This window comes from Crocuta crocuta, unplaced genomic scaffold (assembly GCF_008692635.1).
Source record: "Crocuta crocuta isolate KB4526 unplaced genomic scaffold, BGI_CrCroc_1.0 scaffold119, whole genome shotgun sequence".
NCBI lineage: Eukaryota > Metazoa > Chordata > Mammalia > Carnivora > Hyaenidae > Crocuta > Crocuta crocuta.
This window is the reverse complement of record NW_027551562.1, coordinates 9,160,222-9,187,334: the sequence shown is the minus strand read 5'-3', so window position 1 is coordinate 9,187,334 and position 27,113 is coordinate 9,160,222. Positions and strand designations below refer to the sequence as shown.

General features: G+C 60.1%; 1 protein-coding gene across 1 annotated transcript in view; it reads left to right on the top strand.

Moving 5' to 3' along the window:
* The window catches only part of SLC45A4 (solute carrier family 45 member 4), a 41,426-nt gene extending 15,219 nt beyond the window's left edge, over nt 1–26,207 (top strand). The window contains exons 3-8 of the mRNA XM_077750034.1: nt 17,006–17,194; nt 19,091–19,270; nt 19,859–20,793; nt 21,334–21,433; nt 22,438–22,649; nt 24,441–26,207. Of these exons, the coding sequence (XP_077606160.1) occupies nt 17,006–17,194; nt 19,091–19,270; nt 19,859–20,793; nt 21,334–21,433; nt 22,438–22,649; nt 24,441–24,800 (1,976 nt within the window). The 3' untranslated portion in view covers nt 24,801–26,207. The remainder of the gene's footprint in view (nt 1–17,005; nt 17,195–19,090; nt 19,271–19,858; nt 20,794–21,333; nt 21,434–22,437; nt 22,650–24,440) is intronic.
* Nucleotides 26,208–27,113: the final 906 nt, after the last annotated feature.

Sequence of the window (27,113 nt, the reverse complement as noted above, 5' to 3'; positions counted from 1 at the left end):
CAAAGTCCCAATTGTTCAGACTGAGATTTCCACCCTCCTGCCCCTAACCTCCAGTTTCATCCCCCAGAGGCAGCCAGTTTCTTGCACCTCCTTCCAGAGACTTCCCACGTGAGGCAAGTGGCTTTGTGACTTGTTGCTATCTCCGCTATCTCCAGCAGCGGCTCTTGGGGCACATCCAAAGCAGATAAGGATCCCAACTGCAGGTCAAAGCAGAAAGCCCGTCTGTGCCGGCGGCCCTGGTGCCTGCTGGGTGGCCCAGCTCCCTTCTTTCTGGGGTTTTCCCATCCCATCTCGCGGCTTGTCCCCAGTGCCTTCAGAGTCCCTGCCACCCTCCTCACCTGTCCCAGAGCCGGGCTTCTTAGGCACTGGACACCCACCCCACTTACTGAATAGTTCAGCTTTTGGAGGCGCCTTTTTTTTTTTTTTTTAAATGTTTGTTTATTATTGAGAAACAGACACAGACAGACCGCGAGTGGGGGAGGGGCAGAGAGAGGGAGACACAGAATCCGAAGCAGGCTCCAGGCGCTGAGCTGTTAGCACAGAGCCCGACGCGGGACTCAAACCCACAAACCACAAGATTGTGACCTGAGCCGAAGTTGGACGCTTAACTGACTAAGCCCCCAGAGGGGACTTTTAAAGCTCCTGTTTTAGGCTCCAGGCTCAAAGATTCAAATACAGAACATCAGAGTGGCACCTCCAAGTCCGTGTTCCGGTGTTTGTTTTGTTAGTGAGGCAGCCTCAGCCCTTCTCAGAAGGAGGGGCTGCCCCGGAAGCCGCTTCAGAGCTGCTCCTCCGTGTGCCCAGCCCCGCAGGTGAACTGTCTGTGCTGGGTGTGTGCGCATGCGCGGGTCTGGGCACCTGCAGGGTGGTCAGAATCCGGTAGAAACGTGGGGTCGTCCTAACCTTGTCCCTGAGCCTTGCAGCAGGGGCCCCTCCTGGGNTAGGGTGTCGCCTCCAGGGAAAAGGAAAGTCATAAAAGTTGCGGTCTCTCAGTTTGACTAATGACTCAGAACTGGGTTATTATTACAAGATCCTAATTCATGGGGAAAGTTAGATTTCATCTTCTCTACTCGATCCAGGATGCAGGGTAAAGCTTAAGTGCATTTTTTGCATGTCTACTAAAAGAAAAAACCCCCAGACGTTTCCCCTTTGTACTGTAGCTTAATGTGAGCCAGGATTCCTAGGCTATGATTTGTTGTTATTCGAAGCTCACCTTTTTTTCCTGTGGGAAAAGACTACCCTTTAACAGCCTGCCTTAAAGAAAACATTTGAAGTCTGAGTGCTTTAAGTGCGAGCCATTTTCTTCCACACCCTGGATTGTTCAGGGAGGGGGATGTTGGAGGCGGTGCTGCTGGGCGGGAGTGGCGGGAACATGACCCCGGTGGGTCCCTGCCCTGCCCTTGCGGGAGCTCCGTGCCCTGTCCTGCCCCCGCTGCCAGCTGGTGCAGCTGACTCAGTGTGGAGATGGCAGCGGGCAGGGCGCAGTGCCCAGGAGCACGGGTCTCTGGGAAACAGGTTCACGCTGCATCCGGAGTGAAAATGCATCTGTTTACTTTGCGTGCATGTGTGTGCGCGTGTGGATGGACTCCATGTGTGTCTCCTGCATCCTCCTTGAGTGAGCTTGGGTGGTGTTGAGCGGGTGACCTGTTGTGAGGCCGTGTTACTGTTTTCCTGCAAGATGCGTCTAACTCGGAACTCAGGACAGGTGTGCCTAAATCTGGGCGGCGACTGTCGTGTGGTGTTACGGTAACTCCCCTTGCCTCGGAGGTGGCGGCTTGCTTTAACAGTGTGCTTTCTGCAACTCAGATGCACTTGTCACCTTTCTAGGAGTCCCCTGTGTGCATAATGACGTGTTCAAAGGGGTCCAGTGAAACCTTTGTGTTTTATCTGAAGGTACGGTGACCCAGGGCCTTGTGCAGATCGCACTCTTGCTTGGTTTTCCTGTTTTGGAAGAGCAGACCCAGCAGCCAGCTGCCCCCCGTTCCTCTGTGCAGGAAGCCTTCCTGCAGCCTAGTTGGCCCAGTGCCCGCAGCCCCACGGCAGCGTCTGGACCGCGCAGGTGGGTCCTGCAGAAACCCACCAGGGCCCCGCTCACCTGGGGACCCAGACAGCCGTCCCCGGGGACACGAAAGTTGCATCAGATGCCCTGGGGCTGGCCTGGACCCTTGCTTCTGCTGAGGTGTGGACATGCTCGCTGGCAGAATGCACACAGAGGCTGGGCTCGCAGGGGGTGGTGTCATTTCAGGGATGTTTCAAAGAATCAGGGGGCCATGTCAGCCTGAGGAAGTGACAGCTCAGGGAGGCCGGAGGGCTTGTCCTGGGACACCTGGACGGTGGGCAGGTGGCACCTGTGGGGCCCAGAACCCAGGCCGAGACCGCTTGCCCAGCTTCTAAGTGAGTGCACACCCATCAGCCCAGCTGGGCGATGCGCGGGCCCTCCAGCACCCGGGCACGAGGACCCTCCTGCTATTGTCCCCGTGGGAGGGAAGCCCTGGCCGGGGTGGGGACCCTCCCCTGCAGAGCGGGTCTGTTGTCTTGGCAGAGCGCAGGTTGGGGTTTGTGGATTTAATTCCGCCTTCCACTCTCTGGTTTCTCTCTGGCAGCTGAGTGAGTGTCAGGCTGGGCGTGGCCGCCCCCCTTCAGGTGGTCGAGGCTCCTTCTCGGACAGCTCCTCTCCCATCAGTGGAAACTGATGCGGTGCGAGCCTGGGGGGCGTCCTTCCTGGGTACTGGGCTCAGCCCTTGGCGTACCCGTGGTTGCCTGTCCTCACAGCCCCAAGGCCCGGGGCAGGCGTGCCCCACTCCCCACAGCCCCCCTTNATCCCCCCGCCGCCGGTATTGTCCCCAGTGGGCACACCCAGCATCTAGCGTCACGCCTGGTTTGGGGGGAGGCGAGCTCAGGCTGCTCCTGGGCGAGATGTGGGCCACAGCTGTCTAGCGACTGGTCCTTCCCTGGGTGGGGAATGCTGGGCTCAGTGCCCCCCCCCCCCCAGGAGCTCCATGGAGTGAAGGGCAGTGCGTGCAGCATTGCCCGCGGGGGGTGCCGCTGCGCCGGAGGCTCTGAGGAGGGGGATGGAAAATGGCTGAAGTTGTATGGCCCCGGAAGACGTTAGTCTGAGTGAAACAGTCCAGATGTGAGATTGCCCTTCTTTGAGGGACCCTGAGGAGTCGAGTTCATAGAGACACAGAATGGAGGGTGGGGGACAGGACGGGGGAGGGGGGAGCTGGGCGATAGCGATTAATGGAGACAGTTTCAGTTTCACTAGATGAAGGTGTGCTGGGGGGACAGTGGCGATGGCTGTGTACCAGTGCGAACGTGTCTAATGTCCCCGAACCACACGCTGAGAAGTGGGTAAAGTGGTCACTATTATGTACCTTTTACCATGGTTTTCAAAATATGGAAAACATAGGACAGGCCCCCAGAAACGTCCAACTAAACACTGGGTTTCCTGCTGACGTGAGACTAAGGAAGCCTGGTGGCCCAGGGCCCAGGCTTGGAGACGGCGACTGCCTGTTCTCTGCAGCGTGAGAGAGTTCTAGCGCCCGCAGGCGAGGTGTCCCGGCCCGGGGGGCCCGCGGGAAAGCCCCGGCATCGGGGGACCCTCACCGCGCCTCCCCAACACCGTCAAAACGGACTATGGAAACCAGCCACACGCCAGAAGGAAAGGCGTGTATGTAGGCAGGAGTGGGTGAGAATCTCCTGAATTTTGACCAAAATAATTGAAAAACTTTGCGTAAGACTGTTTTGTTTGGATCGGGAAGTCTGGATTTCCTTGTTTCAGATCATTGTTATTTTAGAAACAATGAAATGTCAGCTGCAGTCATTTTTCCCAAGGAATTATTAAGCCTGTTCCTCTCTGCTCGGCATGCACCAAGTGCCTACCTGCTAGGTGCTGGGCCCAGTGCCGGCGCGGACACGGCCGCGGCGACTGGCTTCCGGTTCATACGGAGCTGAGGACGCGTGGCCGGCACGGTGGCCGAGGTGGGGGTTTGGGAGTAAGTGTGGAACACTGGAGCTTGCGGTCCGGGGATCAGATGTTTCCAGATCAGGGAAGGCCTGCAGGGAGGTGTCTGTGCTCGGCGCTGTGCCCGGGACTGGCTGGAGGCGAGCATGGGAACAGCAGGGAGAAGGCCACCCACTTGGGCACAGGGGTCAGTTAGTCAGCAGGCCGAGTAGAGACACTGGGCGTCCTCGTTGCAAAGAGTAAGTAGAGGTCAGTGAGTGAAGCAAGGGTGAGTCAGCGCATTCTAGGCTGTGAGGGGAAGTGTAGAGGAGAGTGTGGCGGGTCCAGTAGCACAAGGGCGGGAGCTCACTGCAGAGTGACGTGAGCAGAGATCTGACCTCGGGGAGGGAGCGATCAGATCACAGGAGACCTTAAATGCCAATCCAAGGAGGTCATTTACAGAGAAACCTGGGCAGTTCTGCCTTTCTTCAGTACTGCATATATGAGCATTGGTAAGGCAAGAAGGTTTTAGAGGCCTTTTTTTTTTAGTTTATTTTTGAGAGCAATGAGTGTGTACGTGCCTGCACACTTGTGCATGATCAGGGAGGGGCAGAGAGAAGGAGAGAATCCCAGGCAGACTCAGTGCGGAGCCGGACACGGGGCTTGAACTCACGAACCATGAGGTCATGACCTGAGCCAAAATCAAGAGTCAGACGCTTACCAACGGAGCCACCCAGGCGCCCCATGGCGGTCTTATAGTAGGCAACATACTGTAGCCGTTTCCAGACTTACCAGACTAGTTCTCAACACTGTGAGCACACACAGCATCTGCGTATGTGGTTAGAGGCGACAGAAGTGAAGGCAGTCATTCCTGCAGAAAGTGATCATTGAACTTTACAAGGAAAAGCCGAAAAGAAGTTAAATAAATTTTAACAGAACATTGCAAACGTGTTGAAAACATGAGGCACCCGAGTGTGGGCTGGGGGTGACCTGTGGCCCCGTGTGCCCCTTCTGTGGTGAGCACAGCCCAGGGGCTTCCTCGCTGTCTCCAGAGCGGCCTTCAAGGCCGAGCTCCCCGGGAAAGCCCTGGGAATGTGCACTGTTTTCCTTAAACATATCTCAGGAATAAAATTAAAATCCCAGAGAGGTTAAAAAAAATTTTTTTAAGTTTATTTATTTATTTTGAGAGTGAGAGCAGGGGCAGAGAGAAAGGGAAAGAGACAGAATCTGTCAGCACAGAGCCCGACGTGGGGCTCGAACCCATGAACTGCGAGATCATGACCTGAGCTGAAGTCGGCCGCTCAACCGATTGAGCCACCCGGGCGCCCCTAAATTTAACTTTTTCATGGTGATTCTTAGTTATGTGCGTTTTGAAGACTTTTTAAATAACAAAATGACTTAAGACACTAGCTACAATCAAATCAGAAGGCCGTGCTGTGAGGCCATCTCTGCTGTTCGCGGCAGGCCGGGTAGCCGGTCAGGAAAGCAGTGAGCACCCAGTCAGGTGAAAACACCGTCCTCTCACCGAGAACTCTACTGTTTCGCAGAATGAAACTTGGCTAATTATCTCAAGATGGTGCTCCCACCTCTGAAAGGTGAAGTTCAGGGCAGGCTACCTAAGGTGACTTTGGGCCACGAAAGAAAGACATATTACTAAAATTATACCAGTTCTCAGGTAGAGGCCTCAAAACAAAGGGCTTTTTCAAATGATCAGTTCTGAAATTAGGAAGCTGGCTTCCCTTTCTAAGTTACGGGACTATTTGTTGGTAAAATTACAACTACCAGTTTTTAGAAACCCTTTCTTGGGAGTAAAGAGGAGTAGCAGTTAACCGGCGTCCACACTGTGTCCGGGCTCGGGTCTGGCCTGCACCCCTTCCGGCACGACACAGGCCATACTCGGAAGTCTCCTTGCACTGGGGACTCTGTGTCCGATTACCAGGAGCGCGTTGCATGTGTCACAGATGCGGACAGGACAGACTGGCCTCAAGTAGAGAGTGAGGCAGCTGGGGAAACAAAGTCGGGAAGCTGTCGGGAGCCCCTTTCCGTGCCACGGTCGTGTGGGTCGAGATGCTCGCACAAGCGCGGCTGCATTTCACATGCTTGTGTGACTTGCACATCTCCCCAGTGTGCTAACCCTCAGTCTCTCGTTTCAAAAATTATCTACAAAAACAGGGCCCCCGGGGGGCTCAGTGGGCTCAGTGTCCGACTTGGCTCAGGTTGTGATCTCAAGGTTCGTGAGTCTGAGCCCCACACTGGTCTCTGCTGTCAGCACAGAGCCTGTTTCGAATCCTCTGTCCTCCCTTCTCTCTGCTCCTTCCCCCTCTCTCAAAAATAAACTTTTTTTTTAAAAGTTACACAGGGGCGCTGGGCGGCTCAGTCAGTTAAGGGTCTGACTTCGGCTCAGGTCATGATTCCACTGTTTACAAGTCTGAGCCCTGTATGGGACTGTGCTGGCAGCTCAGAGACTAGAGCTGCTTCGGATTCTGTGTCTCCCTCTCTCTCTGCCCCCCCCCCCCCCCGTGCACTGTCTCTCAAAAATAATTTTTTTAAAATTTAAAAATTTTTTTTAAAAAATTTCTGAGGGAGAGAGAGACAGTGTGAGCAGGGGAGGGTCAGAGAGAGAGGGAGACACAGAATCCAAAGTAGCTCCAGGCTCTGAGCTGTCAGCACAGAGCCCGACGCGGGGCTTGAACTACAAACTGTGAGATCATGACCGGAGCCAAGGTCAGATGCTTACGCGACTGAGCCCCCCAGTGCCCCAGTTCGCCCCGCATTTAGGTGAAGAAGGGATATGGATATATCTTCTAGCTTGTGAACTATTTGGGGAACATCGCAGAAACAACAGGAAACTTGAGTATGACGTGGAGAATCGGAAGTAACTCTGTTAGAAGTACTGCATCTGCGAGTCTGAAGGGAGGAAGGTGGGTCATAAAATGGAAAATGGGGTGGAGATCCGAATTTCAGCTTGAGGTGATTGGGTCAGACGAGGGCGGAGCCTGGGGGCGACTCTCCGTGGTCGGTNACTTATAACCAAGTTACGTTCTACTTTAAATCTCCCTGAGACTTACGGCTGCGTACATTTTGCTGTCATTTTAAACCATGGCTGAGGACAGTTGCTGCCTGTCTTGGTGGCAGTTGTGACCCAGCAGCTGCTGTGCGCTGTGTGCCGTGCCCCCACGCTTCCTGTTCCACGAGCCCCGGGGAGGCCCGGGCCCTGCACACTTCCCCGTTCTGCCACACCAGGCCGGGGCCGGGGGCGCCTAGCGCGTTGATCAGTTACAGGCCTTTGCTTCCCCATATTCTGGGCACCCGTGCTAGGTGCTGACAGCACAGCAGGGTTTGACCCGGCCACGCCCAGCGTGTAGGCTGTGTAGACACAGCAGCACCGTGGGTGTGAGGTGCCTTCTCTATGCTGCTGTGTCCCGACACGGAGGGGTTGAAGGGACTCAGGAGCGTCTCCTTGGAGGAGGGACGTGCCGTCTGAGCACAGCGGGGCCCTGCTGCTGGCCTCATGCTGACCGGTGCTGGGCAGGCGGGTCTGGAGCCTCGGTGTGCGGGTCGCCCGCGTCTCTGGGCCTGAGCCTTTCGTCTTCACCGGAGGGCAGGCCAGCGTTCAGAGGACCGGACCCACTCTTCAGCAGTTAGTTCCCCGGCACCCCCACCGGAGTTCCCGGGAACCCAGCTGCTGGGAGGAAGCCCCCGAACCGAGCCCCGTGTGGGGCTCTGGACGAGGAGCGTCAGGGGGCCACTCCGTCGTCGGGGCGGCCTTCTCGGGCCCTAGCCATGGCCGTGCGGAGGGGAGTTTTCTAGAGGCCACCTGTCTGTTCGGGACTCGGGGTCAAAGCTGGCGTGCTTTCCGACGGCTTCTGGAGGCCTTTCATGGTGAACTGCAGGTGTCGGTGGGGAGGCCAGGCCCCCTGGGAAGCTGAGGCAGATGGCACGGCGGGGAGGGGCCTCACCCTGGAGCCTGCCTCCCACACTGGCCCTCGCCTCACCTGCTGCCTGTCAGTCCCCGGAAGGTCCCGGACGAGGCTGTGAGGTGTGGGATGCGACGCGGCTCAGTGTTTCCCTTTGGTCCTTTCCTTCAGCAGGCTGTCTTCTGCTCGTGCCGGGCCTGGCTGGCCTGGGGCTGCAGGACGGCCGCGGGGGCCGGGCCTGGACCGCTGGGGACGGCCGCAGGGCTCATGGAGGCCGGGCCCCACAAGTACGAGCTGGACGTGTAGGCCTGGGATAATTGTGTTTGTCCGTGCTGGGGGCTGGTCTCGTGACCTCAGGGTTTCTGCTGCCCTGTGAGCCAGGAGGGGACTCCTGGGTTTCACCAGCATCACTGGGTAGATGGTGGCCTTTTCTCTGAGTTGGGGGACCCCCAAGCAGCAGAACAGGACATAGGTTCTGCACGTGTTGGCCTTGAACAGGCTTTACCCTCCTTCCATGGCTGACCCAGGAGCTCTGGCAGGACTGTGGAGTAAGCCATGTGTTTTGTGTACTGCAGGAAGCTTCTGGAATCTTAGGCTGAACACCTTGTGATTTCTTGTACAACCAAGGTCACCTTGCCGTGGCACCACCAGGCGGCTTCCCTCAGTATGTGCTTCAGAGCCTCGAGGTGGCTTTCGGTGGGAGGGGCCAGAGCAGTCGGTGCTCCAGCCGGCAGTGGGCTGTGCTCCTGAGGGGTTCCGGGCAGTGGGAGGGTTGCGCCCCTGACTTTCCAGACATTCAGTGAGCCACCAAGTGCATCCAGCCAGGCTGTTGAGCCTCCTCTTTGAAACGGGACGAGTGCCCCCCTCCCCCCCACAGGGGTTCTGGGAGCCCCTGGGACGGGGCTCGGGGGGGCGGGCTGGGCACATTGATTCCCGGGAAACAGCCCAGCTTCAGGGCCAGCACAGGGGCTGGAGAAGACTTGTTTTACCAGGAGAAAGACCATCCAGAGTCCGCTGGGATTTAGTGGAGCCCTCGCTAAGTTTGAAGGGCACCGTCTCTAAAGTCCTGCCTCCATCCACGTAACTTGTCCTGGCGTGCAGCGAGCCCCAGACAGCCTCCTGCGCAGCCTCTAACCTTCTTATGCAGAATGCACCCACAGGGCACCCCGATGAGCCAACTGCTGCTTCCCCCCGTCCCTGATCCTGAGGGACGAGACTGCCCTCCGCAGCCCGCCTGGCTTGGGGACTGCGCTTTGGGTATCTGAGTCTGCTCCTTAACACTGGGAGGAAGGATTACACAGGTGGGGGCACAGCCTGGGTGCTGGGGCGTCTCCGGGAGCAGGCCCGGCTGGAGGCGAGCTCCTGGCTTTCCGGGAGGGGCTGTGTGTGCACAGGCTGTTCCTCCTCACCTAAACCCGCCAGCTGCTGTTCCAGGTAGGGCCCTCGGAGAAGCATGAGGTTCCTCCTCTGTCTCCTTCATCCCACTTGCTACTTTCCCGTGGCTCTGGGATTCTAGAACATTCTGTTCAGTTGGAGGAGTGTCCGCTCCCCTCTGCACAGTGTGTAGACTGTCCCTGTGCAGGGGACCCTTTCCTCCCTCGGTGGCCTCTGCCTATGCCTGGGGGTGCCCGTGGCCCTCGGCGGGGTTCCCTGCAGGGCTTGCCGACCTGCATTTACCCGAGGTCACTTGGGGCATTTCCCACAGAGCGCTCCTTCTTGAGAGCTGAACGTTATCGTGAAATTCTTGTCTGAGAACACAAACATATCTTGATGTGGGAGGCTTTGTCTATTGAAAGAAAGAATGTACCTTCCCATTCCCGGTTCAGATCCTTTGTTAAACATTTATAGGCAACTTTCCCGTTCCCCTGGCCGCCCTCCCCCCCCCGCCAGTACCAGTTTATCAAAAAAGACGTTGCACTGAATGGGAGCCACCGCGCGTGATCAGCGCGGCCGCCGTTACCCGTGACCTCACACGGCCCTCGCCAATGCTGACACACCGAGCGTTTCCTGTGAACGGGGAGCCTTCCTGGTCCCACCATTGTTGTTCGGCTCTGGCCCGGGAGAAAACAAAAATTATTTACTATGGGCGGCGCGCTGTTTGTTGAGAGTCGCGCTGGGAAATGCGCCGCTGGAGGCGTCCCAGCGACAGCCGCGGCCCCGCGGAGACCCGGCTCGTTCACTCGCGGGGCCGCCCGGGGGGCGTGGTGGGGGCTGTTTATTCTTGCCCACGTGCTAGACGAAGAAAGCGGGTGCCCAGCTCCGAGGCCCCAGCCGCTCCCTTGACCGCGGCCGCTCAGCTCGGGTGCCCTGCGGCCTGGAGTTCACTTTCGGGAGGCCTGGGGAGGGCGAAACGGGGAGGGCGCCACTGCCGGGCCTGTCTGCTCCTCCCGGCTCCCCCGCCTTCCTGGCCTCTCCTCCGGCGGCCCCCCTGGGGGCAGTGTCAGGGATGGGTGGACACTTCGGGGTGCCCAGTGGGAGGGGACACGTGGGGAGGACTGGGAGCCGCCGAGCCAGGCAGGTCCCCTCCGAGGATGTGTGACAGGGCAGGATCCAGCCCAGTGGGTTCGGATCACGAGAAACGTGCAGAGGCTTCTGAGCAGAGAGCTGCAGCCGGGCCGCGTTTGGAGGACATGGTCCTGACGCTGGGCGGGGAGTGAGAGGAGTCTGGGGAGGGGCACAGAGGACGTGGGAGGCCTGACTGAGGGCTGGGGGTTGGCAGCACAGAAGCTGGGGCAGAGCTGTGCTTCAGGGGGTGGGAGCCTCCAGGCAAACGGGTTTTACGGGGCAGGGGATGCCCCCTTGGGAAGAAGGCCCAGCTGGAGTGAGGGGCACCAGGCTGGGTAGTGCTTGGGGGTATGGGGTGGGCTCCATCCAGCACAAGGTTTTGGTGCCTGCTGTATACCAGGCATGATGCCAGCCCACTGCCCTCCTGGGCCTTTAGCTGAGTTGAGCTGATGATGACCGGCTCAGTTGGCGTGTAGGTGACCGTGGGGGCCCTCCTGGAGGGCAGATCTGGGAGGGCTGTGGGGGTGGGGCCAGACTGTGCAGGTGGAGGGGTGAACGCGGGGAGGGGTGAAGAGAAGTTTGGGGATCGGCACCGCAGTGAGAGGACACACCCCACCCAGCCTGGCATACGGTGTGCCTCGTGGAGGCAGGGGTGAGAGAGGGGCTGGCCGCACGCAGGTCCCAGTATGCCCTGGCGGGCCGAGTGGCTCAGCCCTGAGCTTTCAGCCCTGAGCCCTCCTCCCTCAAGGCCAGCCGGCACTCTGTGTGATGAGGACGCAGGTTTGGGGGGGCTGCCGACCAGCGTCCCGCTCGACCCGTGTCCTCGGGTGTTTCTAGATGTGGGTTTAGTGCAGAACCGTTTGGTTTCGGTCATGCGCCCGCTCTCAGGACGACCTCCCAGTGCCCGTCCCTGGTGTCTGCCCCGCGCAGCCGCACTCTGGTGTTGCAGGCTAGGGGCCATCTGGGCATCTACGGGGCGCGCCCCAAGCTGGGCCCCCACAGGCCCCCAGGGGCACCGGGTACTCCTGCTCAGCAGGCTGCACCCAGCGCAGGGAACCGCGTGCCAGCAGGAAGCCGCCAGGGCGGCAGGCACTCNTTCTGGGCGTCCCTGCGTGCGGCGGTGCGGGGCTCCTGCCCGTGCCGGCAGCCCCTCCGCGTAAGGGCAAGAAGCCTTGTTTTCCAGAGGGTGCCATCGGTGGAGTGGCTTCCTGTCACCTGGACAGCCAGCTTGCTTCTCCACCCACGTCCATGTCATGTAGCCTGTGCCGGGCCGGAGCGCGGGCTTTGCGCCAGCACGACGCCGCTGTGTCTCACACCAGCCAGCCGCGAGGACTTCCAAGGGACCCGGTGCTGGCCTCCCGTCAGCCAGGGGCAGGGGGCGGCGGGGTCACTGACGGTGGGCTGGGGCCATCTCCCCAGGCTCCTGCCGCAGTGGGGGTGGGAAGGTGGGGTGGGGGTGGGCTCCTATCTGATGCGGAGCCTGCGCCTCCGAGATGCTTACTTACGGGTGTTTGTGGAAGTTAAGGAGGGATTATGCGCAAACAGGTGTCTGTGGCCTGTCCGCGCCCGCGCACAGCTGTACGAACGACTGCCCGCGGCCCGAAGGAAGTGCTGGGCCCCTGCTTCTGTCTCTGCAGCCGAGGGCGAGTCTTTAAGGAGCTGTTTTCTATGGAGCTTCCTCTCTGCCCGGCAGCATGGTGGAAGTGGGCACTGGAGCCGGTGCCCGTGCAGTGAGGCTGGCATTAAAGTCCCGTTGGTGGGGGTGCACGCCCACTTAGTCACTGGGTGGCCACATCTTGGGTCCCAGAGGGTGCCGTGTGTTGTCAGCGCCTGTGGACCAGAGCTCTGCTCTTGCCCTCCGTTTGCACCTTCATTCTGGCCTCGTCATCTGAACCCTGGCTTCCTGCTCCGAGGGCCCCCGCCCCGCAGGTGCAGCCGGTACCGTGCGCCAACCTCTCGGCCGCCTGTGAGGACAAATGGGGTGAGACTGCGCCTTGTGAATCCTATCAGAGGGTTGTCTTCATCAGTGGGACATTGAGGACCTGGAAAATGGGGTGGCCTGGTGGCCTCAGGACATTGGGAGCCGTCCCCTGCACCAGTTAGCTACGAGTCTCCCACCTGGACGGTCTGGACTGTGCCGGCGGCAGCAGCTCACCCTGCCCGCCATGTGAGCCGTAGGTCCCCTCGCCAGCAGGGCACAGCGCTCTCCTGGTCCCTGTGTTCGCCGAGCTCGCCGTGTGGGAAGGCAGCCCGGGAGACGCGAGGCGGAGTCATGGTAAGGGCAGCACTGTCGGCCTCCCGGAGCTGAGAGAGCATCAACTGAAACAATATTTATTTAAGTTACATACTGTTAAATCTATTCAGTATATGAAATAGTATTTAAAATTGAACATAATTTTCTGTTTTGAGAAAACCAAGCAGAAGACAGGGCCTCATAGCTCCTGTTGCTGCCGTTATAGAAAGCTGGCCAGGACGTAAAAGCGGCTCGCTGACGCCACTGGAGAGTGCCAGAAACTAGAAGGGAACAGTGTTAGGCGAGGCCCCAGCATTTCACAGCCTTTAGCCTGAAGGTGGGCCGTGTTTGATGCCACACAGGGCAGCTAAAAACGCTTGATACCTGCACTTTCACTGGGAGAACCCAGGGACAGCATCCAGGCCAGAGCTTGAGCCAGGGGCCTCCCAAATTCTGCGTCGTCTCTTCTCAAGGTCTCTGCTCATGCTTAAAGCATGCAGCCGCGGGCCGAGTGTCAAGCAGCGCAGCTAAGGCTGACAGAACGTAACAGAGATCTGCTGCCTCCTGTTTCAGGGGAGGGTTTCGAGTCTGACTGCAGCCAAGCTAACCGTGGGTTGAAATAAAGGCATCACTGCCCAGAAAGGGGACATAGCAGAATGTAGAGTGTCTGCAGCCTCGTGTCCATAACGTCTGCATCCAGGGCTCTCGGGACGTGAAGACGTGACCCGCAGTCCAGAGAAGAGGCCGCAGCGGAGACCGGCCCCAGCATCGGGCACTCGTGATGGGCCCCTTGGCCGGCGCAGGAAGTGTGAGCGAGGACATAAGGAAAACGTGTCCCTAGCAGGAAGTAGGAAAGCTCCGCAGAGCAGCAGAAACTGTTAAAGAAGAAGAAGGAAAAGAAGAACCAACTGGAAATTCTAGAACTGAAAAATGCAGCATCTGGGAAAATTCAGAGGGGGTCGGGGAGGACAGAAGGAAGGCGCTGCGCACGACAGGCTCCGTCGACAGCAGTGACTCACGACGGAGAACAGAGAGGAGGAAGACCCGGAATAGAAGCCAGCGGCCTTGGGAAGCGCCGGGTCTGAGACACGTGGTTGGGGTCCCCGAAGAGAGGAGCGGGGTGGGGGGGGAGGCACGACAGGCAGAGAAACAACTGAAGATTTCCCAGAGTGGCGAAAGTTCAAGGTCCAGATTCATGGAGCTCCGCGCACTGCGAGCAAGAAGTGTAAAGAAAACCTTGCTCTAGGCTTATCGGATCCAAGTGCTAAGAACCAACAAAGAGAACATGTTGAAGGCACCTGAGGAAGGGCATTCTGTGTGCACAGCACATGAGGTGACCCAGCCTCTGCAGAAACTGGGGTGACCTCTTCCAAGTTTGGGGGCGGGGACTTAATCCAGAACTCTTTATCCACCCAAAACATCCTTAAAGAATGAAAGTGAAACAATGAGATTTTAGTTAAAATAAAAGGATTTGTCATTAGCAGATTTCTGTAAAATGTGAATAACCCAAAAACCGTCCATCAGACAGAAGGGAGTGGCACCGTGTGAATACTCAGGCCTTCGGGAAGGAAGGAAAAAGACTAGAAACGATTAAACGGGAGGTAAACATAAAAGAGGAATTTTCGTTTTAAGTCTCTTAAAATCTGCATGACTGCTGAAGCACAGCCGCAGCCCAGACCGGGGTTTGCAGTGTCTGCGGACGTGGCGCGTGTACCGCCCGTGGCGTGAAGGGGCGTGGGGCCGGCACAGAGGCGCGTGCAGTGCTGCTACGGTTGTGCTGCGCAGACGTCCCCAGACCGGGAGAGCGGTGGCAGGGACTGTGCACACTGTGCTGCGGGGGCCGGCATGTACAGCATTCAGTTCACTTCACCGGAAGTAGGCGGAAGGGGAATCGGCAGAAAGCAAGTAGTAGCGTGGCCGCCGTGGCAGCAGCCGTGTAAGGACTCTCACTACGTGTTAAGTGGACATAACGCTGCAGTGAGAAGGGACCAGCAGAGCAGGGGGAGAGGTGCCGACGTGCTGTCTTAGAGCAGCGCAGTGTTGCTTTTGAGAGCAAGCAAGAGCAGGGGAGGGGCAGAGAGAGGCGGGCAGAGCATCTGAAGCAGGCTCTGGCTGAGAACAGCGAGCCCCATGCAGGCCTCAAACTCGCAACCGCGAGATTGTGACCTGAGCTGAAGTTGGACCCTTAACCACTGAGCCCCCAGGCACCCCAGGAGCAGCACTCTTAGCATAGGCCCCGGGTGGGCTGAGAATGGATGGATCGAGGTCCGTGGCACAAGCAGAAGCCTGGTCGGTGGGGGTGAGCGTGGTGACAGCAGGTGGACTGGACATCAGGAGTGGGATGGAGTGCCTGTGGCCAGGGCCGTGCTGCCCGAGTCCGTGGGCGAGGCACTTTTCATTCCCCTGGAGAGCGAGGGCTTGGAAGGGTCTGGAATCACAGGGCAGGTGCAGGCCTGGCAGGCGAGGGCCCTCCGTGGGGTAACGGGCTGGCCCAGGGATGGGTTAGCAGAGGGTCGGTGGGTGGGCTCGACCAGTTGGCCCCACACGTGCATTTGGTGTAGTTCCACAGGCACGCGCCCCCGGGGGGTCCCGCAAACGCGGGGACAGGTAGGCCATCACCGCTCTCAGGATGTACGGTCTTTTGGGAGAGCATACAGGTGGCTCAGCAGGTGTGGAGCTTGGCAAGGGTGTGCCCAGGCCTCTAGGGGGTGAGACTGCAGGCGGTGTGCAGAAACCGAGCACTGTGAGTGTCTGAGGCGGCAGCACGGCCGGGCTGCGGGCAGGAGGCCAGGCATGGCAGGTCGGTCGGCGTGCGCGTGCGGGGACTTGCGAGGAGCCGCGTGTGCAGGCAGTCGGGGTCTGTTCGGGGTAGCCGGCTTGACAGTCCGCGAACCCCGGGGTGAGGATGCTTCCCCCCTCGTGAAACGCCAGCTGTGTCGTATGCGCCGAGTGGTGGTGGCGGCCGTCCTTTCTGTGCACGCTGCCCGAAAACCCGCTCCTGCACGTGGGCACTGGGGCAGCCCGGGTGGCTCTTGCTGACCTCGCTGGCGCGGAGAGGCGAGGCCCCAGCCTGCCGAGAAACCGCGGTGCCACCCGAATGCGCCGGCCTGCTTCCCGTTTCCGAAGCAGCAGGCGCCCGCTCTGCTCACTTGGACCAGGAACACGACTCACGCTTCCTGTGGCTCTCGGGGGTGAAGGTGGCGCAGATGGGTGGAGCGCAGGCTGCGTGCGGGCACGTGGGTGATGGGGACGCCGCTCCCTCCGCCAGAGGGGTCTGGCTCCCAGTTGTGCACCCCGGCGCCCCGCCTCCCGGCGCCTGGGGCGGGGATCGCCAGCACGCCCAAGCCCCTTCCTTTCTCGAAGTCAGCTTCCCACTGAAGCAGGACCCGGAGAGGTGCGTGACGGAAGTCTCAGCGGGGTGACCCCTACCCAGATCGGGAACAGAACAGACCACCCCCGAAGCCCCTGCCCTTCCCGAGGGCGACCGCCACCCTGGCCTATGCCAGTAGAGACTTCCTTTAGCCACTGTGGACCCTGCGGCTGGCGTGTGCGGGGCTCGTGCTTCCCTGCCCCCCCGCCCCCCCGCTGCCGTGCGGGGCTCCACTGTACCAGCGTGCCGTCCACTGGCGATAGCCTCCGGTCTCTGCAAAGTGGGGGAGGTTCCTGCTTTCTCACTGTGTGACCCAGGGCGCATTGCCTAACCACTCTGGGCTTTAGGCTCCCCACCTGGGAAATGGGCACAACAGTCCCCACCTTCCTGGGCAGGTAGGAGGGTTCCATGAGAGGGGAGAGCAAGTGCCAAGTAGAACAGCTTTGCTCCAGCTCAACCCGAGCTGACGCTTCCCCTCTCATTGGCCCCTTAGTGGCCTCGCAGGAGCCCACCGCTGGGGTCGTGTAGTGCGGCAGCGGGGACTCTGGTGATAGGTTTTGGCTGGCGAGGCCCAGAGAGGCAGAGGTGGGTCCTTGCTGCCCTGGAGCCGTGTTCCCTGTGTCTTCGTTCTGGGGTGATGGGGGCCCGGTGTGCAGGGCCTGTGAGGCGGCATCGAGCAGCACTGGCGGCATGAGCGGGCTCATGGGTGCCTCCCCCCCCCGCCCAATGTGTGCACGGCCGGTCCCAGCTCTGCTTGCCGCACTCCATGCTGGGCTGCCGTGTGCACCTGCACGGGTCCCGGCTCCCGGGGCGTCTGCTCGGGTGCAGGCTTCTGCCCACCTGACGTTTCCAGTTGGGATTCAGCTTAGTTCAGGTCTGCCTGCCTCAGACATGGGCAGTTCCATGAGGGGTCTCTGCCAGGCCGGGGCGTGCGTGCGTGTGTGTGTGTGTGCGCGCGCGCGCACGCAGCAGGGCCCAGCCCTGGGGTGCGTGTGTGTGTGCGCGCGCCTGTGACAGCCTGCCACGTGTCTGTGCAGGCCTTCCGGAGCAGTACTACAGCCTCACCTGGTTCCTGAGCCCCATCCTTGGCCTCATCTTCACACCCGTCATCGGCTCCGCCAGCGACCGGTGCACCCTGAGCTGGGGCCGCCGGCGGCCTTTCATCCTGGTCCTGTGCATCGGCGTGCTCTTGGGCGTGGCGCTGTTCCTGAATGGCTCTGCCATCGGTGAGTGTCCCTCTGCCCCGCCGCGTGCCCTCCTGTGGCCCACGGCGTGGCCGGCGTGGCCATCGGCGAGCTGGCAGGGCGCCTCCGGGCCCGGGCGGGAGCGGGCCCCACGTGGGAAAGCCGTGGGAACCTGTTCACAGGGAAGCACTTCCTGTTGTGACCCACTTGTTTTCCGTGCGTATCTGACACCGCGTCCTGTTTCCAGCATTATTTCAGAAATTATCTCTTCTTGTTTTGTCCTTTTCTCAGGCTTGGTATTGAAAATGTCCAGACCCAGCTCACTACTTGTTTTTCTGTTTCGGGTACTCGTGTTTTGTTCTGCCTTTTTTCTTGTTGTTTTGTTTTTAATTAAAGCAGCTCTATGTGGGAAAATAGTTTTTGCCCTGAGGGAGCCCATCAAAACTGTTAAAAACAAAACCTTGTTTTCTGGCAATGACTCTTGAAGACGGAGGCCTCCTCTGCGTCCTGACAGCCGCAAGCTTGGCGCAGGTCTGCAGAAGGAAGTCCTTGACGTCGGAACGCTCACAGAGGCCTGGGAAGCCTTCTGGGCTGGCGAGAGCTGCGCTGTTTCTCCGAGGCTGTGTGGGGACAGGCCGGGGACAGGAGGGGCCACCGCGCCAGGCACAGCATGTGCTTCCCTGAGCGGCACCCAGCCACCTGGTGCTGGGTGGCCTTCTCCAGCCGGAGGCCTGGGCTGCTCTGCCGTCAGCTGTGGCCTGGGGCTGCGGGCTGTCCCCTTCCGCCTGTAGAGCGCATGTCCCTCCTCACGTCTCCCCAGAGGGAAAGTGATGGCACCCTCCGAAGCTGGGTCTGTGGGGCGGTCTTGCTAGAATGTGGTGGCGCAGAGACTCGGGATCCGGCCCCCCACCCCGTCACTTGCCGTGACATGTTTGTCCCGGGCGTCTTTTCCTGTGCAGCCAGCTTGTCTGTGGCTGCAGCTCAGGGGCTCCTGGGCCCCAGCCATGTGCCCCGTGTCCTACATCCTCGGGCACAGGGTGCCAGCCAGTCTCTGGGGTCAGGGCAGACTCCCCCAAGGCAGGTGGGATGCAAGGTGTGAATGTAGCTTCCTCTGACGGCTTCCAGCTTGCTCAGGGAAGGGCTGTGCTGGAAGTGAGGTTGTGTGCGCTGCTTCTCAGGGCTGCCCCGAGAAAGCGCNGGGTCCCCGGACACAGGGCTGCTCCCAGAAAGCGCCTGCCTGGGGGGTGGGGGGGGAGGGGGTGATGAGTGCCTCGCCATCCACCACCGGCACGCAGGACGGCTAGCCTGTGTCTGCTGGGGTGCCTGGGGCCAGTCTGACCTTCGAAACAACATCCGCAGTGGCGTTCAAGGCTTAATTTTCTTACGGCTAGTTGGAAGGTCACCGTGCTTCCCACGTGGCGTGAGGGGGACAGGCTCCAACCGTCCTCCTGTGTGCGAAGCCACAGCGATGCTTGAGGAGCCGCGTGCGGACGCCAGGGGGGCTGGCCATGCCTTCCAGGAGTGCTGAAGGAGCGCCCCTGCAGGCCTGGGCCGGGCGGGAGGGTGGGTGCACATGCGCACCATGAGGCCGTGGCCCGGGCGCCGACCCTGAACGCAGTGTGCGCACGCAGGTGTGTGACGGTGTGTCACAGTGATGCTCAGTTAGTGCTCCCAGCGTGGCCCTCCTTTGCCAGAGAAGGTGGGTAGGAGGGACCGTTTTCCGTTCAGCCACAAACGCGAAGGTAGGTAAGCTCTCCCAGGTCCGCTGGACGGCTAGTGTGACCGGGGAGGAGACGCACAAACACAGCCCACCTTCTGTACTGAAAGCCTGTGCTGAGAGACACGCCTCCTCCGGCAGAGCGAGAATGTCACCATCTCCTCTTGGAGGTGACTGCTCTGAGGAGCTGAGATCTGCCCGCCCCCTGTGTGTTCCGTCAGGTCTGTCCCTCGGCGATGTCCCCAACCGGCAGCCCGTCGGCATCGTCCTCACGGTGCTGGGGGTGGTCATCCTGGATTTCAGTGCTGATGCGACCGAGGGCCCCATCCGTGCCTACCTGCTGGACGTGGTGGACAGCGAGGAGCAGGACATGGCCCTCAACATCCACGCCTTCTCCGCTGGTGAGAGCACCCCCCCGCCCCACCCCGACCCCAGCCCTCACCTCCTCCCAGACCTCACCCAGCTTGTCCCAGGCCGACCGGCACTGGGGGCTGGCGGGGGCGCTGTTCCCAAGGCCCCCCTCCCCACGTCGGGGTGGACTCGACGGCCTGCCGTGGCTCTACCTCGCCCTGGTGGGCGAGGCGGTGGGCAGGCCATGCTCGTCTCTCCGTGCGTCTGGGCACAGTTCACCTCCGTCGGGAACAGCACTTTCCTGGGCATAAGGGATGGCAGTCAGTGCCGCCCGGGGTCGCAGGCAGCCATCTGCCTCCTTTCCTGGCAGATCCCTGCTTCTGCTTCCTCAGGCGGGAGTCCCTGAGGTGAAAACTCCTAACTTAGGGTCAGCTGTAGTTTCTTGTCTCGTTTTTCCTACTGTTTTCGTACTTTCCATCCCAAAAACTTGTGCTGACCAAGGGCATAGTGGTGTCCTTGGCCTGGGATTCAGGGTGAAGGACCTTCCAGATCTTTCCTAGCTTCTCCTCTTCTTTTGGGGGTCTGCGCCAAGGCACCTACAGCGCTCACGGGCTGCCTCTGTCTCTCCCTCTGCGTAGGCCTCGGCGGGGCCATCGGCTATGTGCTGGGGGGGCTGGACTGGACCCAGACCTTCCTGGGCGCCTGGTTCCGGACGCAGAACCAGGTGCTCTTCTTCTTTGCGGCCATCATCTTCGTGGTGTCGGTGGCCCTGCACCTGTTCAGCATCGAGGAGGAGCAGTACAGCCCCNAGCACGAGCTGTCGCTGGACTACCTGGGCGTGGACATGGTGCGGAGCAAGAGCGACTCTGTGCTGCACGCGCCGGACGCGGCCCTGGACCTGGAGCCCGAGCTGCCCTTCCTTCCCGACATCGAGCCCTCCATCTTCCACGACGGCTCCTGCCCCAGCACCCCGCGCAGCACCAGCCAGGAGCTCACCTGGGCCAGGCCCTACCGCCTGGCCTCGGTGCTCAGGGAGCGCGTGAACGAGGACGAGACGCTGCTCGATAAGCACCTGGAAGAAGCCAGAGTCCCCAACGGAAGTGGCTCTCCCCCGAAGGACGGCCTTGGGGTCTACCCCAGGGTGGACATGAAACCCGTGGCTGCGTCCAGCTCCATGAGGCGGCGAAGGCACATGTTCCAGCGGCAGGCCTCCAGCACCTTCTCCTACTACGGCAAGATCGGCTCCAACTGCTACCGCTACCGGCGGGCCAACGCCGTGGTCCTCATCAAGCCGTCGCGCAGCATGAGTGACCTGTACGACCTGCAGAAGCGGCAGCGGCAGCGGTGCCGCCACCGGAACCAGAGCGGGGCCACCACGTCCAGCGGCGACACGGAGAGCGAGGAGGGGGAGGGCGAGACCACGGTGCGGCTGCTCTGGCTGTCCATGCTCAAGATGCCCAGGGAGCTGACGCGGCTCTGCCTCTGCCACCTGCTCACCTGGTTCTCCGTCATCGCCGAGGCCGTCTTCTACACCGACTTCATGGGCCAGGTCATCTTCGAGGGGGACCCCAAGGTGAGTGCCCGGGGGTGCCCGCTTTGGGGCCGGGCGGGACGGTGACGTGGGCACCTGGCAGTNAGCTGGCCAGCCTGTGCTCCTGGGACCGGGCTTGGGGCCCAGGACGGCTTCAGGGTCGGAGCCACTCGTGAAGCATGAAGCGAGGCTCCGCTTCAACGCCCAGTGCTGTGCACAGACCTGCCCAGAGCGTGGTGGCTCGGAATAGGGACCCGCCGTTTCGTGCGCGGCCAGGACCCGCTCTGTTCCCTGCGGCATGGCTCCCACCTGCCTCGCCTGGAATCGGGCCGGATGGGCTCAGCGCAGGCTCAGCCTCCCCTCTACGTGGTCCCTCACCCTCTGGCTCCCATGCAGGGCAGGCATGCAGCCGGGAGGGCGTGCGGGTCCTGCCCTGCGTACGGCCCATCGCTATCGTGTTTATCACTGATTTTTAAAATCAATGGTTTGCCTGTGGTTGAGCTAGAAAGTAACGTCCTTTCCGTAAAGAGCGTGGCCCACGGTTCCTGGCCGCCCTGAAGCCCAGTCTCTTTTCTGGAATAGGCCCCCTCCAACTCGACGGCCTGGCAGGCCTACAACGCCGGCGTGAAGATGGGATGCTGGGGCCTGGTTATTTACGCGGCCACCGGTGCCATCTGCTCAGGTAAGCGATCCCTGGGCAGGGGCAGCGGTGTCGTTGTGCGGCCGAGGTCACAGTGGGAATGGAAGCGTGGAAACCTGTGTGTCTCGCATTGGGTGTCCTGACACCCCACGTGGGTGTCCTCCGTGTGCTGGGTCCTGCCCAGGGGATCCTCAGAGCGGGGCTGTCGCCAGGGCCAGGCTCCAGGCGATGGCGGGGCTGCAGGAGCTGTGCCCATGAGCCCGGGGGAGGGGGAGTGAGGTGTGTTTGGGGCCTGTGGCCGTGGGAGCAGTCTGCTGTGGAGGAGAGGCCTTTCCCTGGAGGTGCAGTTCTATCCTGGGGGAGGGAGGTGACAGGCTTCACTCCTGGGAGCAGCGTGCCCAGGCACTCCTGGAAATGGGCACAGTCAGGGTCGGGGGTCTCCTTAACCATGTCTGGTCTGGGTCCCGCCCATTCTCTGCACAAACCGTGGAGGAGGCCCCCAGCTTCCTCTCAGCCTGGCCTAGACTTGAGGATTTCCAAGGTCAAGGCCATGAGGCAGCCAGAAGCCAGCCTGACCAACACGCAGCACTGTCCGAGCTCAGACAGGAGTTCTCGGGAAGGAACAAGAGGTGCTTCCTGGGGGAGGTGCCGTTAAGCCGCTGGGTCAGGAGGAGTGAGCAGAAGCCTGTCCCTCTGGACCCAGACCTTTCCCGCGAGAGGCCAGCCACAACTTGAGGCTCCCAGTCAAGGCTAGGCGTGAGGCTGGCGAAGGCCAGCCAGTGGGTCTGGGGTGGTGGGAGGGGTCCGGGGCAGGAAGCGGCTACGGGCTCTGGGACCAGGGGGGTGGACTTTGTGCTGATGTGCCAGAGCCCCGAGAATTGAGGACGGCGCTCTGGGTGAACCACGAGCATGTTGGGGGCCAGGGGGGCTGAGTGTGGTGGGAGGGGCCTTGGCGTGGAGGAGGGCCCGGGAGGTGGGGGGAGTCGGGGGGGCACCCCGCTGCAGGCCTCGCTGCTCACTGTCCTGCGGCCCCACTGTCCCCACAGCCCTGTTGCAGAAGTGCCTGGACAACTACGAGCTGAGTGTCAGGGTCATCTACGTGCTGGGGACGCTGGGCTTCTCCATCGGCACAGCCGTGATGGCCATGTTCGCCAATGTTTACGTCTCCATGGTCATGATCAGCACCATGGGCATCGTCTCCATGAGCATCTCCTACTGCCCCTACGCCCTGCTCGGGCAGTACCACGACATCAAGGAGGTGCGTCGTGGCGGCGGGGGTGGGGTGTGGCGGAGGAGGCGCTGGGGCACCAGGTCACCAGCCTGAAGTGCACGTCTGGTCAGATCATCAGACCCGTTCGGCTCCAAAGCCCACGTTCGCTCTCGACTCCTCTCCAGGCAGAGCTCACACTTTCCCCTTGGGAGACATTTGGGGTGCAGATGATCCCCCCCAGGTCTTTGGTTCTGAAGGGACCAGTAGAGCCGCCGCCTGCACGGGTCGGTCCAAGGCACAGGCTTCGTGGCTACAAAGGAAGGATCTGCTCCTTCAGTGGCCTGGCTGCCTGCCCCCTGATATCCCTCACGGACCCTGTGGAAGGGAGCTGGGCCGGCACGTCCGGCCAATAGAGCGCGAGCCGCCTGGGTTGCCTGCACTTTGAGAGGAACGTGGGTAGGCAGCACCGCGTGTGTGCCTCTGGCGGTCCCTGCAAACAGCATTGTTGCCGCGTGCGCACGGCCCCTCTTGCTCCAGCCCGGCCCGAATGTGCAGAGGCCTCGTGCAGGTGTAGACCCTGCTCCTGAAAGTGAAGGAAGAAACACCAAACAGTTCCGGTTTCTCTGTAAACCTAAACTGTGTTTAATCTTCCTTGGACAATTGTAAAAACAAAATTAATCCACTGCGGTTAGGTGCCTGCCAAATACCAAACTAATGAAAATCTAAATCACAGCGTCCTTTGTTAAATAAGCTTTTTAGTCCGAGTGTACCATGACTGCAGAAAAGAGTACACACTAAGCGAACGGCTCAGTGGAGGGTTGGAAAACAAGTCTGAGAAAGCAGTGCTGACGCGGAAGCCATGGAAAGCTGGCTCTCGTCCTGGCCGCCAGCACCAGGCAGCCCCCACGCCGGTGTTTGCACTTATTGTGCCTGGAACGTCTGTCCGTCTGCTGTTGCTTCACGCCTGTGCTTCCCTCCTGTGCTCGCAGAGGGCGGCACCGCGTGGCCGTGGGCCATTGCTCCATTGTGCTGGCGGTGGCACGGGGTGGCGCCTGTCCTGTGTGCGCCCGCGGTCCGCCTGGGGGACAGTGCACGCGCGTGTGGTTTGAGGGAGGAGTGTGACTTTGTTCTCCTGTGGACGGGTAGCTGTGGAACACGGGGCTGCTTCACGTTGAGGGTCACGTGGTCCCCGCCTGCGCTGGTGCCATCCTTGTGCTTAGTTGGGTCCCCATCTGCGGGGATGGCGTTTCTGGTCCCCGTTTCTCTCCCATCTTCCATCAGTCGGTCTGTCCTCACACGAGGCTTATGCTGTTGTAAGTAGTTCTGTGGAAGGACCCAGGCCAGTGGGTCCTCCGGCTTCGTTCTTCCTGAAGGTTCTGGGCACTCTGGACCCTCCACTTTCCATGTAAATGGTAGAATCAGCTTCTGGGCTTTGTAATTGGAACCACATTGATTGTATAGATAATTTGGGGAGAGTTGAAAACATGGCAGTGTTGAGCCTTTCTGTCCGCAGATACGGTATATTCTTGTAATTCTTAGGGCAAATCGATAGATCCTTTTGGTCTTCGTACCCAGTCACGTCATCCGTGTATAATGAGATTTATTTTTTTCGTTCCAATCCTTAATACGTTTTATTTATTTTCCTTGCCTTATTGCAATGGCCAGAACCTCCAATGCAAAGTTGAATAGAAGTGGGACGGGGTCGGGAGACAGGCTGAGTGGTTGCTGAGAGAAAGGCAAGTTGTGTTTCCAGACTTCTGAGCTACTATTCAATCCACGGGAATGTCGGCCGCCGCTCTGGCGCCCCGCGGCCCTCACTCTCGCTCTCCTCTCTTGCAGTATGTCCGCCACAGTCCCGGGAGCTCCAGGCGCGGCTTCGGGATCGACTGCGCCATCCTCTCCTGCCAGGTGTACATCTCCCAGATCCTGGTGGCGTCCGCCCTCGGGGGTGTGGTCGACGCTGTCGGCACCGTGCGCGTCATCCCCATGGTGGCCTCCGTGGGCTCTTTCTTGGGCTTCCTGACAGCCACATTCCTGGTGATCTACCCAGACGTGTCGGAAGAGGCCAAGGAAGAGCAGAAGGGCCTGTCTTCCCAGCCTTCGGGCGAAAGCGGGGGCGGCGGCGAGAAGCCCACCGTCCTGAGGCTGACCCGGAAGGAGGGCCAGCCGAGGAAGCTAGAGACAGAGTCGATGGTCTGAGCCTCACCCCTGCGCGCACACATTCCAGGGGGGCGGCCGGCGGGTCGGTCGCTGTTGCCTCTGTGGCCGCGGGCGGAGACGCGGTAGTTGTAGGGGGAGGGGTGAGCCGCGCCGCAGAAACAACACACCAATTACTTTGTCCGCAATTAAAAAAAATCATTTGAAATCTTTTTTTTTTTTTAAATTGAAAAAGATCTTGTAATTTCAACTCTTTTATTCTGCAGGTATATTATTCTGCATGTTTTTAAGTTACAAACCAGATTTACGATAGAGACAAACAATTTGGAGAAAAATAAGACTTTTCATTTCTGAGGTTATAACGGAAAACGGAAATCTCTGCTGTCCTCTGCCGCTTGTTGTCTTGCGTACGTCAGACGACAGTGCTGGGGTCCGTGCCTGAGCGTCGCCCGCGTCCTCTCCGGCGCCGCGGGTACTTGGGCTTTCTGTCGGGTTCTCCGTCAGGTCTCCCGTTTTGTCGGTGCTGCAGCTATTGGAGAGTATTTTTCTTTATGATTCTTTTAGAAGAAACGTTTTTCTTTCAAAACTGGTTTTCTTAGGAGAGACAGCATTTCCTGTTTTCCTCAGAGATTCTGACAGATGGCGCGGGGAGCAGCCCTGCCTCTGGGCAGCGGGGGACGGCGGCTGCCCCCCACCCGCGCTGGGGAGGAAGGGGTGACCTGGGGGGGCGGGTCCCAGGCAGCTGCGCACACGTGTCTGTGCCCGGCCCTTGCCCCCCCCCGGCTCCCCGACCCCGTCGTCTTTGTCCGAAGCCCCCCAGAGACTCTCTTCATTGCACTTTGACTCGTGTTTAAACCATTTGTTGGGGAAATCATGAGGGCAGAGCTCCAGGCGTGGCCTCGCCGCCTGGGACCTGCCGCCAGGCCTACCTCGGGTGTGTGGGACGGTGGCCCCGGCGCGGGCGGGTCCTGCTGGGCCTCCTCTGACCTCCTCTGACCTCTTCGCCTGCTCACCCTGCTTCACGCTGGGATCCGAAGGGTTGCCAGGTGTCCGGGATGGAAGGAAGGCCCCCCCCGGCCCTGGCCTCCCGGAAGGACGCTGCACCGTCCCTGCTTTCCGCGTGTGAGCCCGACGTGGACTTTGGGGGAAGTTCGGTCATCAAATGCTGCAGCTACTCGGAAATGCTTTTCAAACCACAGTCTCTTCATACCTGAGCAGTCTCTGCTCCTCTTACTTGGAATGGTCCGTCTCCGCTTCCTGATGTCACCTGGACTCAGACAACGGTAATACTTCTCTGCCTCAAGTTGTTTTTTTAAATAAAGAACTTTAAGATGCATGAAAAATCATGCTGCAATATGATCATTCTAAAGCAAATATATATCTATATATATATTTCAAGATGAGACTAAGCAGTTTTTAAATAAATTACTTGAATTTTCTGTGTATTCAGAGGAGCGGCTGTTTAGTGTACTTGGCCGGCCCTTGGTCGCACTGAGTCTCCCGGCCGCCGGTGGCGCGTGCGGGCCGCGTTTTGTGTCTGTGGAGCTGTGGTGCCTGTCCGCGTGGGTCCCCTTCCACGCAGGAGCCCGGGACCTCAGAGAACCGACACCACGATGCGAGCGTTTTCTCTGTGTTCAGACTCTTTGGCCTTGTGAGCGTTGAGCTCAGACGGGGGAAAGTCCGTCCTGCTGCTGGAAGGTGCCGGCGTCGACGCCAAGCACCCGCCACTCGCGTGAGCCCGGCCGGGCACCCTTGGCAGGGCCCTGTTCGCAGCCCCACCCGTCCCCTGATGGCTCTGTGACTGTGGGTCCTCCAGCTTTGGACTCGGGGTCCGTGGCCGTGTCCTCCAGGACTCAGCCTCCTTTCTCCTCAGGGGTCTGCTGACAGCCAGAAAAGTGGGCGGCGGGGGAGTGGAGGATACGGGGCGGGGGTGACCCCGAACCGAGATCTGGGGTGAGCCAAACACATGCCGCGCCCCCCGAGCAGCCCGCCTTCGCCCGTGGCCGGTACTCACCGACAGCTGGACGCGACGGGCCTGGCGGGGACTTGGTTTTTAGGCACGGGGGCCTGAGGGTGGGACCGCGGTCGAGAAAGTGGGTTAACCCTGGAGAGCTCGGCCTCGCGCTTCCGCACGATCCGAGAGAGAAGACCCGAAGGAACACTTAGTTGAAGTCCCAGTTGGAAGCGCAGCAGAGCACCCTTCACGGCGAAAGCACGGGGCGCCCCTGCACGCGGAAGGAAGTGGTTGTGCTTCGGCAGAGTTTTAAAGGTTTTGAAGCCCTGCGGGTATTTGTCACCAGCGTGTCTTACTCCGTGGGTCTGGTCAGGGCACAGAAGGGGCGTGCCTTGTGATTT